This window comes from Suricata suricatta, chromosome 11 (genome assembly GCF_006229205.1).
Source record: "Suricata suricatta isolate VVHF042 chromosome 11, meerkat_22Aug2017_6uvM2_HiC, whole genome shotgun sequence".
Classification (NCBI taxonomy): Eukaryota; Metazoa; Chordata; class Mammalia; order Carnivora; family Herpestidae; genus Suricata; species Suricata suricatta.
In genome coordinates, this window is record NC_043710.1 from 50,415,025 (window position 1) to 50,427,379 (window position 12,355).

Genomic DNA, 12,355 nt, shown 5'->3' on the forward strand with positions numbered 1-12,355 from the left:
TGCCTTCAGTAAGTCAGACCAGCTGGGATTCTATTTTTAACCAGCACTGTTGTAGTTGACAGCTTGGAACGCCTTCTCCCTCCTTTTCTTCCTGCGTCCTGCCTCTTGCAGCCCAGGGCCCTGCGGAAAGGATGGATGGGAGCAGCCTCAGAACTGGTAAATAGAAGACCACTCTCTTTTCCCATTGTCCTTCACTCCACTTGGCCTTTGTCCAGCCTAGTTAGTGGGTGGAGTTAGAGGTGGTATTGGTTGTGAAGTTAATGAGGCTTAAATCTCTGGGCTCCTCACTGCACAGGCGCCTTCCAAGGCCCTGGTCAGTGTCCTAGCAATTTTGTATCTGTCATTTTGTATTCTTTTTCTTTAAAAAGGCACCCAGTTTTATAAGCTCCAGGCCCCACAAAACTTGGGTCTGCCTCCTGATGGGTATGGCTTCTTTCCCATATCCAGCTCAGTGTCTACTTCAATAGGATTATTTCTGTCTTGTTCTAATTTATCATATGACCTTGAACGGCTTTCTTTCCTATTCTGAGTCTCTGTTTTCCCATCTGTTACAAGACGAAGTGTCAAGAAAGCCTCCCAACATATCATACTTCTGATTATCCATGTATATCCCTGGTGAAGTCATCTGTTCTTCCCTACCTGTCATCGTGTGTATGGAGGGGTGATGTTGCTGTCTCTGCCTCTCTCTGGGGCTGGATCACTCTCCTAGTCAAAAGGAAGGCTGGGCTCTGGGATTCCTCTTACTCAGATCCAGCATTCTCCCCAGCTTTGTTCCTGGCCAGTAAAGGTGCTTCCACGGGGCAGAAGGTTGGCCCGATTCTGACACCAGAGAAGAGTGCATTATAAAAGATCCTACACTTTAATTTTTGTACACTTATGATTTGAACCCTGGTATTTGAAACACACATCAAATAACTGAGTCTTGTTATACAGTGCTTCTGCTTACATTTCAATAAAATTTACTAGTGTCTATTAATATAGTTCCTTAGCAATGGCACCCCTTTAGGAGAAGGCTCAGGAATCATGATGCATCATGGATAGTCCATCTTCCACTCCCATCCCCATTCCTAGCAACTATGTATGACACTGGTGTGTAGGTGGGTCAGGATGACAACCCAGACAGAATGAATACCCACATCCACATTTAGCCACCCATTTAGATCATGGGTGTTTTGGCAGGGGGTCATTAAACAGGAGAGAGCTTGGAAGAGGGACCCAATAGGGGGAATTCTACAAAATCCCATGCCTCCTCACCTGCCCCCCCCCCCCAAAAATCCAGAAAGGAAGTGCAGGAGGAAGCCAAGTCATTTATTACTTCTTGAAGAGTTTGGGTGATGGAGGAGGGGCAGGGCCATAGAATCTAACTGGAAAGGAATGAAGGGACTTTTCAGTGCAAAAGGCAGCCTGCTGGCCAGGGAGGTGTTGGTTGGTTGGTAGGTTGGGTGGTATTTTTCAGTGCTGAAAAGGAGAAGGGCACTGTAAGGCAAAACTGGGGGGCAGCCTGGAGCATCTTAGGAGTAGAGTCAGTACTGTGCCAGTTCCCTAAAGAATCAGTGCCATTACTGTGTGTATATGAGAGGCAGGACAGCCTCTCTTAGAGTTTCCACTATGTACTGACAGTCCACTGCTAGTGTCTGAGTCTGTCCAAGGACAGTGCCCTGTTTCAGGCTCGGTCCCATATCAAGAGTGTGCCTTATTTCCTGTGTGGGGATCTGATTTGTTTCTTTTGTGTCAGGTAAGCCACTTTTTGTGTGTGTGTGCATTGGGATTAGTCCATGCATTTTGGGTGTCAGTCTCCTGTGTCAGTGGGTCTATGTCTCTCATGTGTCTGGATGGGTCCCTGCTTGTAGGAATTGGTGTGTCCCGCCGCAGCCCCCACTCCTCCTTTACCCCTCAGCCAGGCCCCAGCGTGCTGATGGTGGTGTAGCTCAGCCTGGACAGTGAAGCGATGGAGGGGGTGGGCGGGTCCTCATCTGGAAGAGGCCTGGGGCGCGCTCGTGGAGGCCTGGGGCAGCAGCGGGCACATGTCTCAAGGCAGGCCTGGCGAAAGCGACGGTGCATGAAGCAGTAGACCAGGGGGTTGACACAGGCAGAGGCGTAGCTCAACAAGTGGATGAAAGAGATGGGCGCTCCTGAAAGTGCGCGGTGCGCACCAGAGCTATCGAAGGCACGCCACGTGTTGGCACTGTACAGTGGCAACCAACACAGGAAAAAAAGCACAACGATCACCAGTAGCATCCGCACCACACGCTTCTTAGCCAACAGCTTGGCCTGGTAGGGCCGGGTGCCACATCCTGGCCCAGGTGTGGGCGCAGTCAGCGCGGACAGCTCCAGGGTCTGACGGGAGCGCGGAAGCTGCACGTAACAGCCATCACCGTCCTCGCCAGCCAGCCCGGTCTCCTGCCGGCAACGCCCATTGGGTTGGGCAGGACCTGAGTACAGAGCGGGGAAGTGGGGGGGGGCGTTGGTCAAAGCAGCAGGCCGAGTGCTCTCAACCTCCAGCCCAACCCCCACAGGACCCTGATTTCCAGCCTCAGTGAGTCAGGCGCCTTTCTGCCCCACCCAATCTAGGCCCCGCCCCTTCCCAAGGTGCTTCCGATAGCTGGATGTCACCCACCTGGTCCTGCCTCGCTCCGCCGCCCTCCTTGGCTTCGGACTCGGCTCTGGTTCTCATTGTCATTGTCTTCGTCAAAGCGAAGTCCTAAGTAGAGCTCGCGAGAGATGAGCCCGTAGGCCACAGCCATAACCACACCCGGGACGAAGAACAAGAGCAGGAGCAGCAGTACCGACCTGGAGACAGAGCAGACCAATCACGCGGTTATCTGTCCACCTATAATCACAGATGGAGGAAGAGAAGGGATCCTTTCCAGGGCTGGTGACCAGGCCCCTGAGGTAGAAGTAGGATTTGGGGGTGCTGTTGGGAGGGGCTAGAGAACTGGGAAGGGACCGCCAATGGGAATCCCAGGGTGGTGGGTGCGGAAAGGGAGCAGCTGGAGGAAGATTCTGGGAATGGCAGTAATCAGCTGATGGAGATGGAGATGGGAATTCCCAGGAATGGGAGCCCTCACCAGGTTTGGCGAACACGCGCACTGGGCCAGCGATGTACACATTGCAGCACTCGGGACCCTACTGGCTGTACGGCGGTGTACACGGGATAGGGCACCATGAGCAGTCCAGAGAGCATCCACGTGGCTATGATCACACGAGCTGCGTGGGACCGTGTCTGCCACACACGTGCCTGCAGTGGTCGGCAGATGGCACTGTATCGCTCCAGGGCGATGGCCACGAGGCTTAGTGTGGACACACTTACAGATACCCCTAAACAAGGGAAGAGCAAGGGGTCACTTAGGACACTTGTACTACATACTCAACCAGTGACTTACTTAGGTCCCACTTGGAAAGACCCCTATGTCCAGCAAGGACTTTAGGTAAGGAGGGGGCAGGAGGTTGTCTCACCTACCCATGAGGTAGGAAACCGCCTTGCAGACGACTGTGCCAAAGATGAATGTGCCCATGAGATTGGGCAGGAGGGTGAAGGGCATGCAAGCCACAGCCAGCAGGAGGTCGCTCACAGCCAGTGAGAGCAGGAAGGCGTTGGTGACAGTCCTCAGGCGGCGGCTCAGTCCCAGGACCACGATGATGAGCACATTTCCTCCAACGCTCATCAGAAAGATCACTGCGTAAAGGGTGATCCTAATGGCCAGCTCCAATTCTGAGTAGGAAAATGAAGAGGTGGCAGCTGGGAGTCTGGCTCCCACTCAGCCAGACCCTCCAAGCCCACTTATTCCCCACATCCACTACCCAGCTAGATCCTTCTGCATCCTAGGGACACCTCCTCCCACTCAGTGGATGGTGCACTTGAATCCTTCAGGCTTCTAACCCCTTGAGGCTTAGGGAAATTGGCTTAACTCCTCCTCTCCTTGAGAAGGTCTGTCTCTTCTCAAGCTTTGCTTCAAATTCTCCCTTCTCCTTACAGCCAAGCTTCTTGAAACGATTAATGCGTCTTCTCATTCACTCCTCAGTCCATTACAGTCCAGTGCCCCTTCTGTCTCCCATCCCCACCCCCAACAGTCCCATCACCATTTGGACACTTCTTCCTGAGGTCACTAAGTTTTAACTGCCAAATCCAAAGGTCTCTTCTCAGCCTATTTTACTTGATTGCACTGTAGCATTTGATGCTGTTGACCACCCACTCCTTTTGAAACATAGGCCATGTCCTTATGCCTAAAAAATCCCTCTTCGCTTACCCTATACTGTCTGCAACCCTTTAGCATGTCTTCCAGATCCTCTGAGAACGGTCCTGTCTCACCTCCTCTTGCAATGCACCCACTTAAACCACTGGATGTCTCACTTTCTTGAAGGCATCATGCACCTTCATGACTTCCTCCCGTGCTAGCATTGACTTCTCAGCCTGGAATGTTTTTTCACCAACTGCCACTCATACCCTCCTCCCATCACAAACTCCTTTTCTGTATCTGGTGAATTCCTATTCACCACTGCCCATTAAGACTCAGATTAACTGCCCCCCTCTTCTTTTTTTAAAATATTTTTTTATGTTTATTGATATTTGAGAGAGATAGACGAGTACGAACAGGGGAGGGGCAGAGAGGGAGAGAGGGAGAGAGGGAGACACAGATCTGAGGCAGGCTCCAGGCTCTCAGCTGTCAGCACCGAGCCTCATGCGAGGATTGAACTCACAAGCAGTGAGATCATGACCTGAGCCAAAGTCAGACGTTTAACTGCCTGAGCCACCCAGTCAGCCACCCAGGCTCCCTAACTGCCCCCTCTTCTGTAAGGCCTTTCTGGATGCCTCATTTGTAGTTAATCTCCCTTTCCTCTGACCCATGCATGTTCTTTACACATTTATCAGAATGCTTTTTATTTTCTGCCTTGTATTTTAATTATCCCTAACATTCATTTTCACTCAACAAACATTTACAGAGGACTCTCTTTATGTTATGTGCTGGGGACAAAGAGATGAACATGACAAATTCCCTGCCATCTGAGAGCTCACAGTCTAGAGGGAAACTTGGGTACATAAACAGATAATTGCCACACAGTGTGATAAGGAGTAAAGCTGGGGGATATCCAAAGTGCTGTGGGAGTTCACAGGAGGGACACTAGTGTTGCTGGGCTAGACAGAGGGCTGACCCCATTCATTTGTGTCATTTTCTATTAGGGGATGGATTCATCCTTGGGCCTCTATATCACAGCCAAGCAGACTCAGACAAAAGTGAATTGAATTAAGCTGGACTCAGTCACCCAAGCCCATAGCAGCAGCGTGAAGGAGAGGAGAGTTTGAAGGGAGAGAAGGCAGGAACAGAGCCTTCCAGGTTGTGGGGAGAGAGGGGCTCAGAACCCTAGGTCCCCTTTCTGCAGCCCCATACATTGACTCTTGTCTTAGGCTCTGATTTAAACTGTTCTCATAATGATAACCAACTTATTCAGAAATGGTTGTAGGCATCAAGTGCATGCTATTTACAAGAGATTCCTGAACAGAACCCAGCAGTGAAATCAGTTCTCAGGTCACACAGCCAAGTGAGGTGTTGAATCAGAATAGCAGCTGAGTCTCCAGATCTCTAAAATGCTTTGCCTCCTGCTTCTCCCTCACCTCTCTGTCATTCATCATGCTGCCTCCTTCTCCCAATCAAATCTCAATCTTAGTGCCTCTTTCTGCTTCTCTGTACTCCACTGTGGCTTTGCTCACTGTATTATGTTTAATTCCCTGTCTCCCCTACTGGACTATGAGCTTCATGAGGACAGGGGCAATGCCCAGCTCATTCTTCAGCATATCCCTGGCACTTAGCATAATGTCCTGCACAGAGGAGGTGTTCACACGTACTGGCTAGTGAATTATGAACGAATCTCTTTCACTCTCCACACAAATGCACCTGCTTTATCCTTCCCCATCCATGCTTCACCTCTGTGCTTCTAAGTTTCCAGCATGTCTTCTTCTCTCTGCCTCTGTCTCTTTGGAGACACCTGTCTCCCTCTCTGCAAGGAAGGCTTATTTGTAGCAAATTTGAGGTGTGTGTATAAATAAAGAACATTTGGGAGGGAGATCTCTGTCAGAGAGGTCCTTGAACCCCGAAAAAGAGCTGGTATTCTATCCTGTACTTTTTGTGTCTTCTTCTAGTCAACTGCCCCCACCCCTTCACTTTCCTTAATCTCTCTGTTCTATCATCTTTCTTAGATCTTCTCTGGATGTCTCTCTTCAACTAGTTCTTGAATCAGTAACCACACCGCAAGTTGTTACAGCACCCTGAAGTATGAAAAGCGCATTTTTCATTCATTCACCCAAGCTTATGTGTCTCATGTGTGTCCTTGATCTTGGTGGAGCAGAAAGATGAGACAATGCCCACTCTTATTAAGTTCCTAATCTGCATGGGGACTCCTGACAACTAGAGGGACAAAGTCCCAGTAAAATTGCCCAGCGATTGTACAACACTTTGCTGGTTTTTTTTTCCCCTGGGAATTCCCAGTCATCAGCTTATTTTCAGCCACTACTGTCTCTCTAAGTCTTTGCTGTTGAACCGTGAGGAGATGTGAAAAAGATTAATTCAAAGCATGCTTAGAGCCAGGAGCGTGGGGAGAGAGTAGGAGGGGTGAAAAGGTACAGCACAGGGTTTTTAGGGCACTGAAACTATTCTGTATGAAACTCTAATGGTGGATAGATGTTACTATACATTTGTTAAAACCCATAGAATATAGGGGAGCCTGGGTGGCTCAGTCGATTGAGTGTCTGACTTCAGCCCCCGTCATGATCTCATGGTTTGTTGATTTGAGCCCCGCATGGGGCTTTGTGTTGATAGTGCAGAGTCTGCTTGGGATTCTCTGTCTCCATCTCTCTCTGCCCCTTTCCTGCTTGTGTGCACATGCACAGGCTCTCTCTCTCTTTCAAAAATAAACAAACTTTAAAAAAATATTTTAAAACCCATAGAAGGGGCGCCTGGGTGGCTCAGTCGGTTAAGTGTCCAACTTCGGCTCAGGTCAGATCTCACATTCGTGGGTTCAAGCCCTGCGTCAGGCTCTGTGCTGGCAGCTAGCTCAGAGCCTGGAGCCTGCTTCTGATTCTGTGTCCCCTTCTCTCTCTACCCCTCCCCCTTTCATGCTCTGTCTCTCTCTGTATCAAAATAAATAAAACATTAAAAAAAAGAAAACCATAGAATATACAACACAAGGGGTGAACCCTGATGTAAACAAAGGAATTTAATTAATAATGTATCAAAATTGGCTTATCAATGATAACAAATGTATTGCATTAATGCAAGATATTAATAGTAGGGGAAACTGTGTGTGTGTGTCTGTGTGTGTATGGGGGAGAGGGAATCTCCCTGTGCTTTCCATTCAATTTTTCTGTAAACCTGAAGCTACTGTAAAAATAGTCTATTATAGTTTTTTCAAAAGTCACTAAGAAGCAATTGGAATGAAGATATGTGAGTGTGTTTCGGCCTATGTGTATATATCCATGTGTGTTTGTGTGGTGGAATAGGAATGATCACAGTGGCTTTGAGAACTAGGAACTTTAGGTAGGTGTGGAAGAAAGGGAGTGGCACCTTATAGATTCTAGTGCCTCGACCACCTCTGGGCATCATCATGCTGGGCCAGAGAATTCAGAAGACTATGAGAGTTCATTTCTGCTTCTGGGGTCTAAAGGATCTGCATTTGTTCTGTCCAGTATGAGCACAAAAATGCAGATAATGTGCCAAACACAAAAATCAGGACTTGAAAGAAATAACACTGAAGCTGGGGATGCCTCAAATCCTGCCTTCCACTGGCATGTTGCCTCTGGTCACCCATGAGCACAGACGTCAAAGCAATACCCATGTGTCTGTGGTGAGCATGGACAGCATCCACCTGATTGTGGGTAAGAACCGGGCAAATGGGGATATCCGAATGCCAATGGGTACTAACTGAGGGAGCAGAAATAATATGGAAGGATGTGTAGGTAATATCAGAGTGAACATTGGATAATACTTTAGTTTTTGTGAAAATATCTAGGTGGGTTAGAGTCATACAAATTTTTTGTGGACAGGGTCTGAGAAGGGTTTAACAGCTACCTGTCTGTAGATAATGCCTGACTGAAGGTGGGTTACATGTGGGTTTAGATAATATCTGAGTAAGTGTTGTAACATTTTGACCGGGCAAAGGTAGTATGTCTGCAGATAACATCTCGTTTTGTAGATAACATCTTCAGGAAACATGGGTCACAGTCATAGGTCTGAATATGAATGGGGGACTATCCAAGCGATGATGGTAGTAGCTGAGTAAGCAGAAGTAATATCCAAGTATTGCAGGCAATATTTAGGTGAGCATGGATGTGAGATGTTAACATGTTAAGATGTGAAGTAAAATGACTCAGTGCCTAAGTGGACACAGGAATATTTGAGTCTTGTGGGTAATATCTGAATGTGTGAGACTAACAACTGTGACTTTCTGGGTGATATATGGAAAAGGTTGGTTAAGTGAGCATGGGCGATATCTATGTGTGGACAATAAAATGAGAGCAAGTGTGTTTGATGGATGAGCGACATCTAAATGACTGTGGGCAATGTTAAAGTAACTGTGGGTGATATCTGTTTTTCTGTGGTGGCATCTGAGTGAACACTTGAGCACTTGGGTCTATGTGGATAACATATAAGAATAAGGTGGATAATATCCACATTTCTACTGGTAACACTGGAGTGAGCCTGGCTAACATGTCATATCTGAGTGAGTGGCGAACGGTCTTTGTGGGTAACTTCTGACTGCCCGGGTAACATCCACTTTGTGTGGGTAACAACATCCAGATAAGCAAGGCCAATTCTTGCACCTGTGCTCTAAATCGCTTTATGTTCTGCTTTCTCAGGGTCCCCTGCTCTGTGGATTATCCCTGCTCTCTGCTGAACTTTCGACCTTCCTTTCCTCTCTCTTGGTTCATTCTGCATCAACATTTTATTTTTTATTTTTATTTTTTAATGTTTATTTATATTTGAGAGAGAGAGAGAGAGAGAGAGAGAGTGAGCAAGTGGTGGAGGGGCAGAGAGAGGGAGACACCAAATCCAAAGCAGGCTTCAGGCTCCGAACTGTCAGCACAGAGCCTGACACAGGGCTTGAACCCACAGACTATGAGATCATGACCTGAGCTGAAGTTGGATGGACGCTTAACCAACTGAGCCACCAGGCGCCCCTGCATCAACATTGTAAAGAGTCTCTTACCTCTACCGCACATATATATGCCCGAAGACAACCTCTACTGCATACCACTCCCCAGCCCCATGCGATTTCTAGCACTACCCTATTTTTTTCGTTCCCTCTCTCTCCCTACCAAACTTCTGGAAAGTTTCATCTATACACCCTGGTTCACTTCTCATAACCCCCTCATGCACCCTCCCAAACCTCAAACAACTGTGGTCAGGCCTTAATACCCACAGCTCCTTCTAAGGACTTCCTTGTTCCTGCATCTGAAGGATGCTGTTCAGTCCGTATTTGACTTACATCAGCAGCATATGACATCACATATCTCACCCTGCTTGAAATTTTTCCCTTGCCTTCATATCCCTCTCATGGTTTCATCATAGGCACTCCTTCTTTTGCCTAGCTTAAAATTTTTTTAAAATGTTTTATTTATTTTTGAGAAAGACAGAGACAGCGTGAGCAGGGGAGGGTCAGAGAGAGAGAGGGAGACACAGAATCTGAAGACAGGCTCCAGGCTGAGACAGAGCCTGATGCGGGGCTGGAACCCATAAACCGTGAGATCATGACCTGAGCCAAAGTCGGAGGCTAACTGACTGAGCTACCCAGGCGCCCCTTGCCTAGCTTTTAAATATCACTCTTTTTCATTCTGTCATCTTTGTATGATTTTATCTATTCCCATGGCTTCCATTACCTTCTCTAGGCAAAGACCTTCTAAGTTTGTACTTCCAGCTTGCACCTCTCCCCTAAGTTCCTGACCACCAGATTTAACAGCTAACTGGCCACTTCTACCCAGGTATCTCAACAATACTTAAGCTCAGTGGGTTCCAAATTGAATTATAGTCTCCTCTTTCAAACCTGTTTCTGTTCCTTTGATATCCTTCTCATGATATAGCACCAATATCCATCTAATTGTCCAAGCTAGACACCTAGATGTCATCCCTTGACTTCTTCCTCCCTCTCCATTTCTAATAAATCCCTACCAAGTTCTTTTGATTCCGCTCCCAGAAGTGCTTCTCAAATGTACCCACTTCTCTCCATCCCCACTGCCAATATAGTCTAAGCCCAGATCATTCATTGGTGTAATAGAATAGCCTTCTGAAGTGTCCACCCCACCCCCCACGTTTCATATCTTGTCCTCCAATCCACCCTCTACACTATAGAACTAATCCTGGCTGTACTACAGAGCCTTTTGGCAGTTCCCATCATCCTCAAGATAAGAATCCACATTCCTTAGCCAGATCCACGAGGCTCTTCGTAAACTTGCTAGATTGGTGTTCATCCTGAGTGTGCATTTTTCCTTTCTTATGGTGTATGTTTCAGGCACTCAGAAACTGACACACTGAATGAAAGTATCATGGATTTCAACTTTGGGTGTTTACGTATATTGTTCCTCTGCTTAGAATGCTTTTTGCCTTTCTGGCCCCTTCATGTGTCTGGCTTTCCCTCATCTTTTTAAATTTTTCTTCAGTTACCTTCTCAGGAGCCCCACTTTGATCAGCAAGGCTAGGCTAGGCTAGGGCTCCTCTTCTGTGTTCCCACAGCCTTACCTAAGGCACATCCCACTTTGTGTTGCAATTCCCTGCTTACTTGTCTGTCTCTTCCACCAAACCGTGAGCTCCATGAAATAGGAACTCTGTTCGTTTTTTTCCTCTGGTTCAATAAATATTTGTGGAATGAAGCAATCTAAGTGAGAGTATGTAACAACTTGTCTGAGAAAGCATACATTATTTTGTGGAGTAAATACTCGAATTAAAATTTATTTCCATTTTCCCTTCTTGAACATGGAATAATTTCCTTCTGCTCAGCACTGCTTTCCCCCTCCTTCCCTTTCTGCCTACTGAACTTCAACTCCCGGGTTCCCTGTCTATGAAGTTCTTGGGTTCCATCTCCTTTGGATGCCCACAATTGAGACCCTCTCCTGGGACTTCTCAGAGTGACTGTGATTTTCCAACTGGTTTCTCTTCCCTCTGCACTTGACTATGGACCGATGAGGGTCCAGACTGGGTCTGTTTCATCCCTGTGTCCCCAGTAGCCCAGTGACAATAGCAGGTGTCCAGGAGACATTTAAGGAAATAAAAGGTGCAGGAAGGGAAAACATATCATGAGCTGAGTTATGGAGAAAATGCTGCTTGTTGGCCCGTGGGAGGAGTGAAAGTCATACTGGGGACTGAGTGAGTGGAAGCAGTGGGGGTGGGGGGAGATGGTGACACAAGAGAGAGGAGATGAAGGGGGCAGCCAGGCTCTAGGAGGATGAAACCTAAGGAAAGGCAGGTTGGAGGGGTGCTTGGAAGGGACTTGGAGACAGAAAGAGAGAGGGGACAGAGCTTTGATTAGAATTCCACCTTGGTAGGTAGGAGGATTTGAGGAGGAGTGCAATGGAGACTGGCAGCTCTAGGGTGTAGTCCCCAATGTCCGGGCTAATTCAGGCTTGAGGACCTCTTTTGGGAAGGCTAGGGGTAGGGTGGAGGACACAGGAGATTATATAGCTCTAACTTCCCATCAAGCCTTCCCTCGTGCTCCCTCCCTCAACCAGCCCTCTTCTTTTTCAGTCTTGCCTTCTTTTCTTTCTTGCCTTCCCCGTTGTGGCTCTGTGAACTGGATTTAAAAGGAAGAGACCTGGAAGGATAGGCAAGAGGAGGTCCTTGCTTCCTGACCGTCTGTGTTTAGGAGGGTGTTCTGTGGTGGGCAGGGGGCTGTGTGTGGGGATGACCAGTGGCCTTGGGTGCGACCAGGAGACCAGGGTGTGAAGGGGCTCTGATCAGGTGGTGTGAAGCTGTGATTGAGTTTCTATGAGGCGGCGCGGGGGGTGAGGGGAGGGAGGGGGCAGAAGTGTGGGGGAGCTGTTTAGGGACTGAGGGAGTACTATGAGGGGAAGGTGTAGGCGTTGAGGAGGCAGTGGGGGCCTCTATCAGTGTGGGGTGCAGCGAGAAGGAGCTGGTGGAGGGGGCTTAGGGAGGCACCCACCTCGTGTCCCGGCTCCGCGGATGCGAGGGGGCTCGCAGCTGAGGTTGCCCGCACCGCTGCTGTTGAGGAGGGCCCCCGCGGGCCGGCAAAGGGAAGCCCCCGGCCCGGGTCCGGACCCCTGCGCGCTCCGGTTCAGCTCCATGGCCCCGGCCCAGCCGCCGCCTCCCCAAGCTCGGCCCGGCGGGCTCCCGCTGCGGCTCCACCTGCTCGCGCC

The 12,355-nt window shown here is 48.6% G+C and overlaps 1 protein-coding gene across 1 annotated transcript; it reads right to left on the reverse strand.

Annotated features, from left to right (window-relative positions):
* Positions 1 to 1,287: 1,287 nt before the first annotated feature.
* Positions 1,288 to 12,349, reverse strand: CCKBR (cholecystokinin B receptor). The gene is made up of 5 exons (XM_029956925.1): positions 12,142 to 12,349; positions 3,461 to 3,712; positions 3,069 to 3,318; positions 2,618 to 2,790; positions 1,288 to 2,432 (listed from the first exon to the last, which is right to left on the reverse strand). Exons 1-5 carry the CDS (start codon positions 12,281 to 12,283, stop codon positions 1,894 to 1,896), a joined length of 1,356 nt encoding a protein of 451 aa, XP_029812785.1. The 5' UTR covers positions 12,284 to 12,349; the 3' UTR covers positions 1,288 to 1,893.
* Between the last annotated feature and the right edge of the window lie 6 nt (positions 12,350 to 12,355).

Coding starts and splice junctions, on each gene's coding strand:
- CCKBR (XM_029956925.1), bottom strand. CDS start 12,283: ATGGAGCTGAACCGGAGCGCGCAGGGGTCCGGACCCGGGCCGGGGGCT. Junction 3,713..12,141: donor CCGCGGAGCCGGGACACGAG/GTGGGTGCCTCC, acceptor TTTCCTACTCAG/AATTGGAGCTGGCCATTAGG. Junction 3,319..3,460: donor GGCGGTTTCCTACCTCATGG/GTAGGTGAGACA, acceptor TCCCTTGTTTAG/GGGTATCTGTAAGTGTGTCC.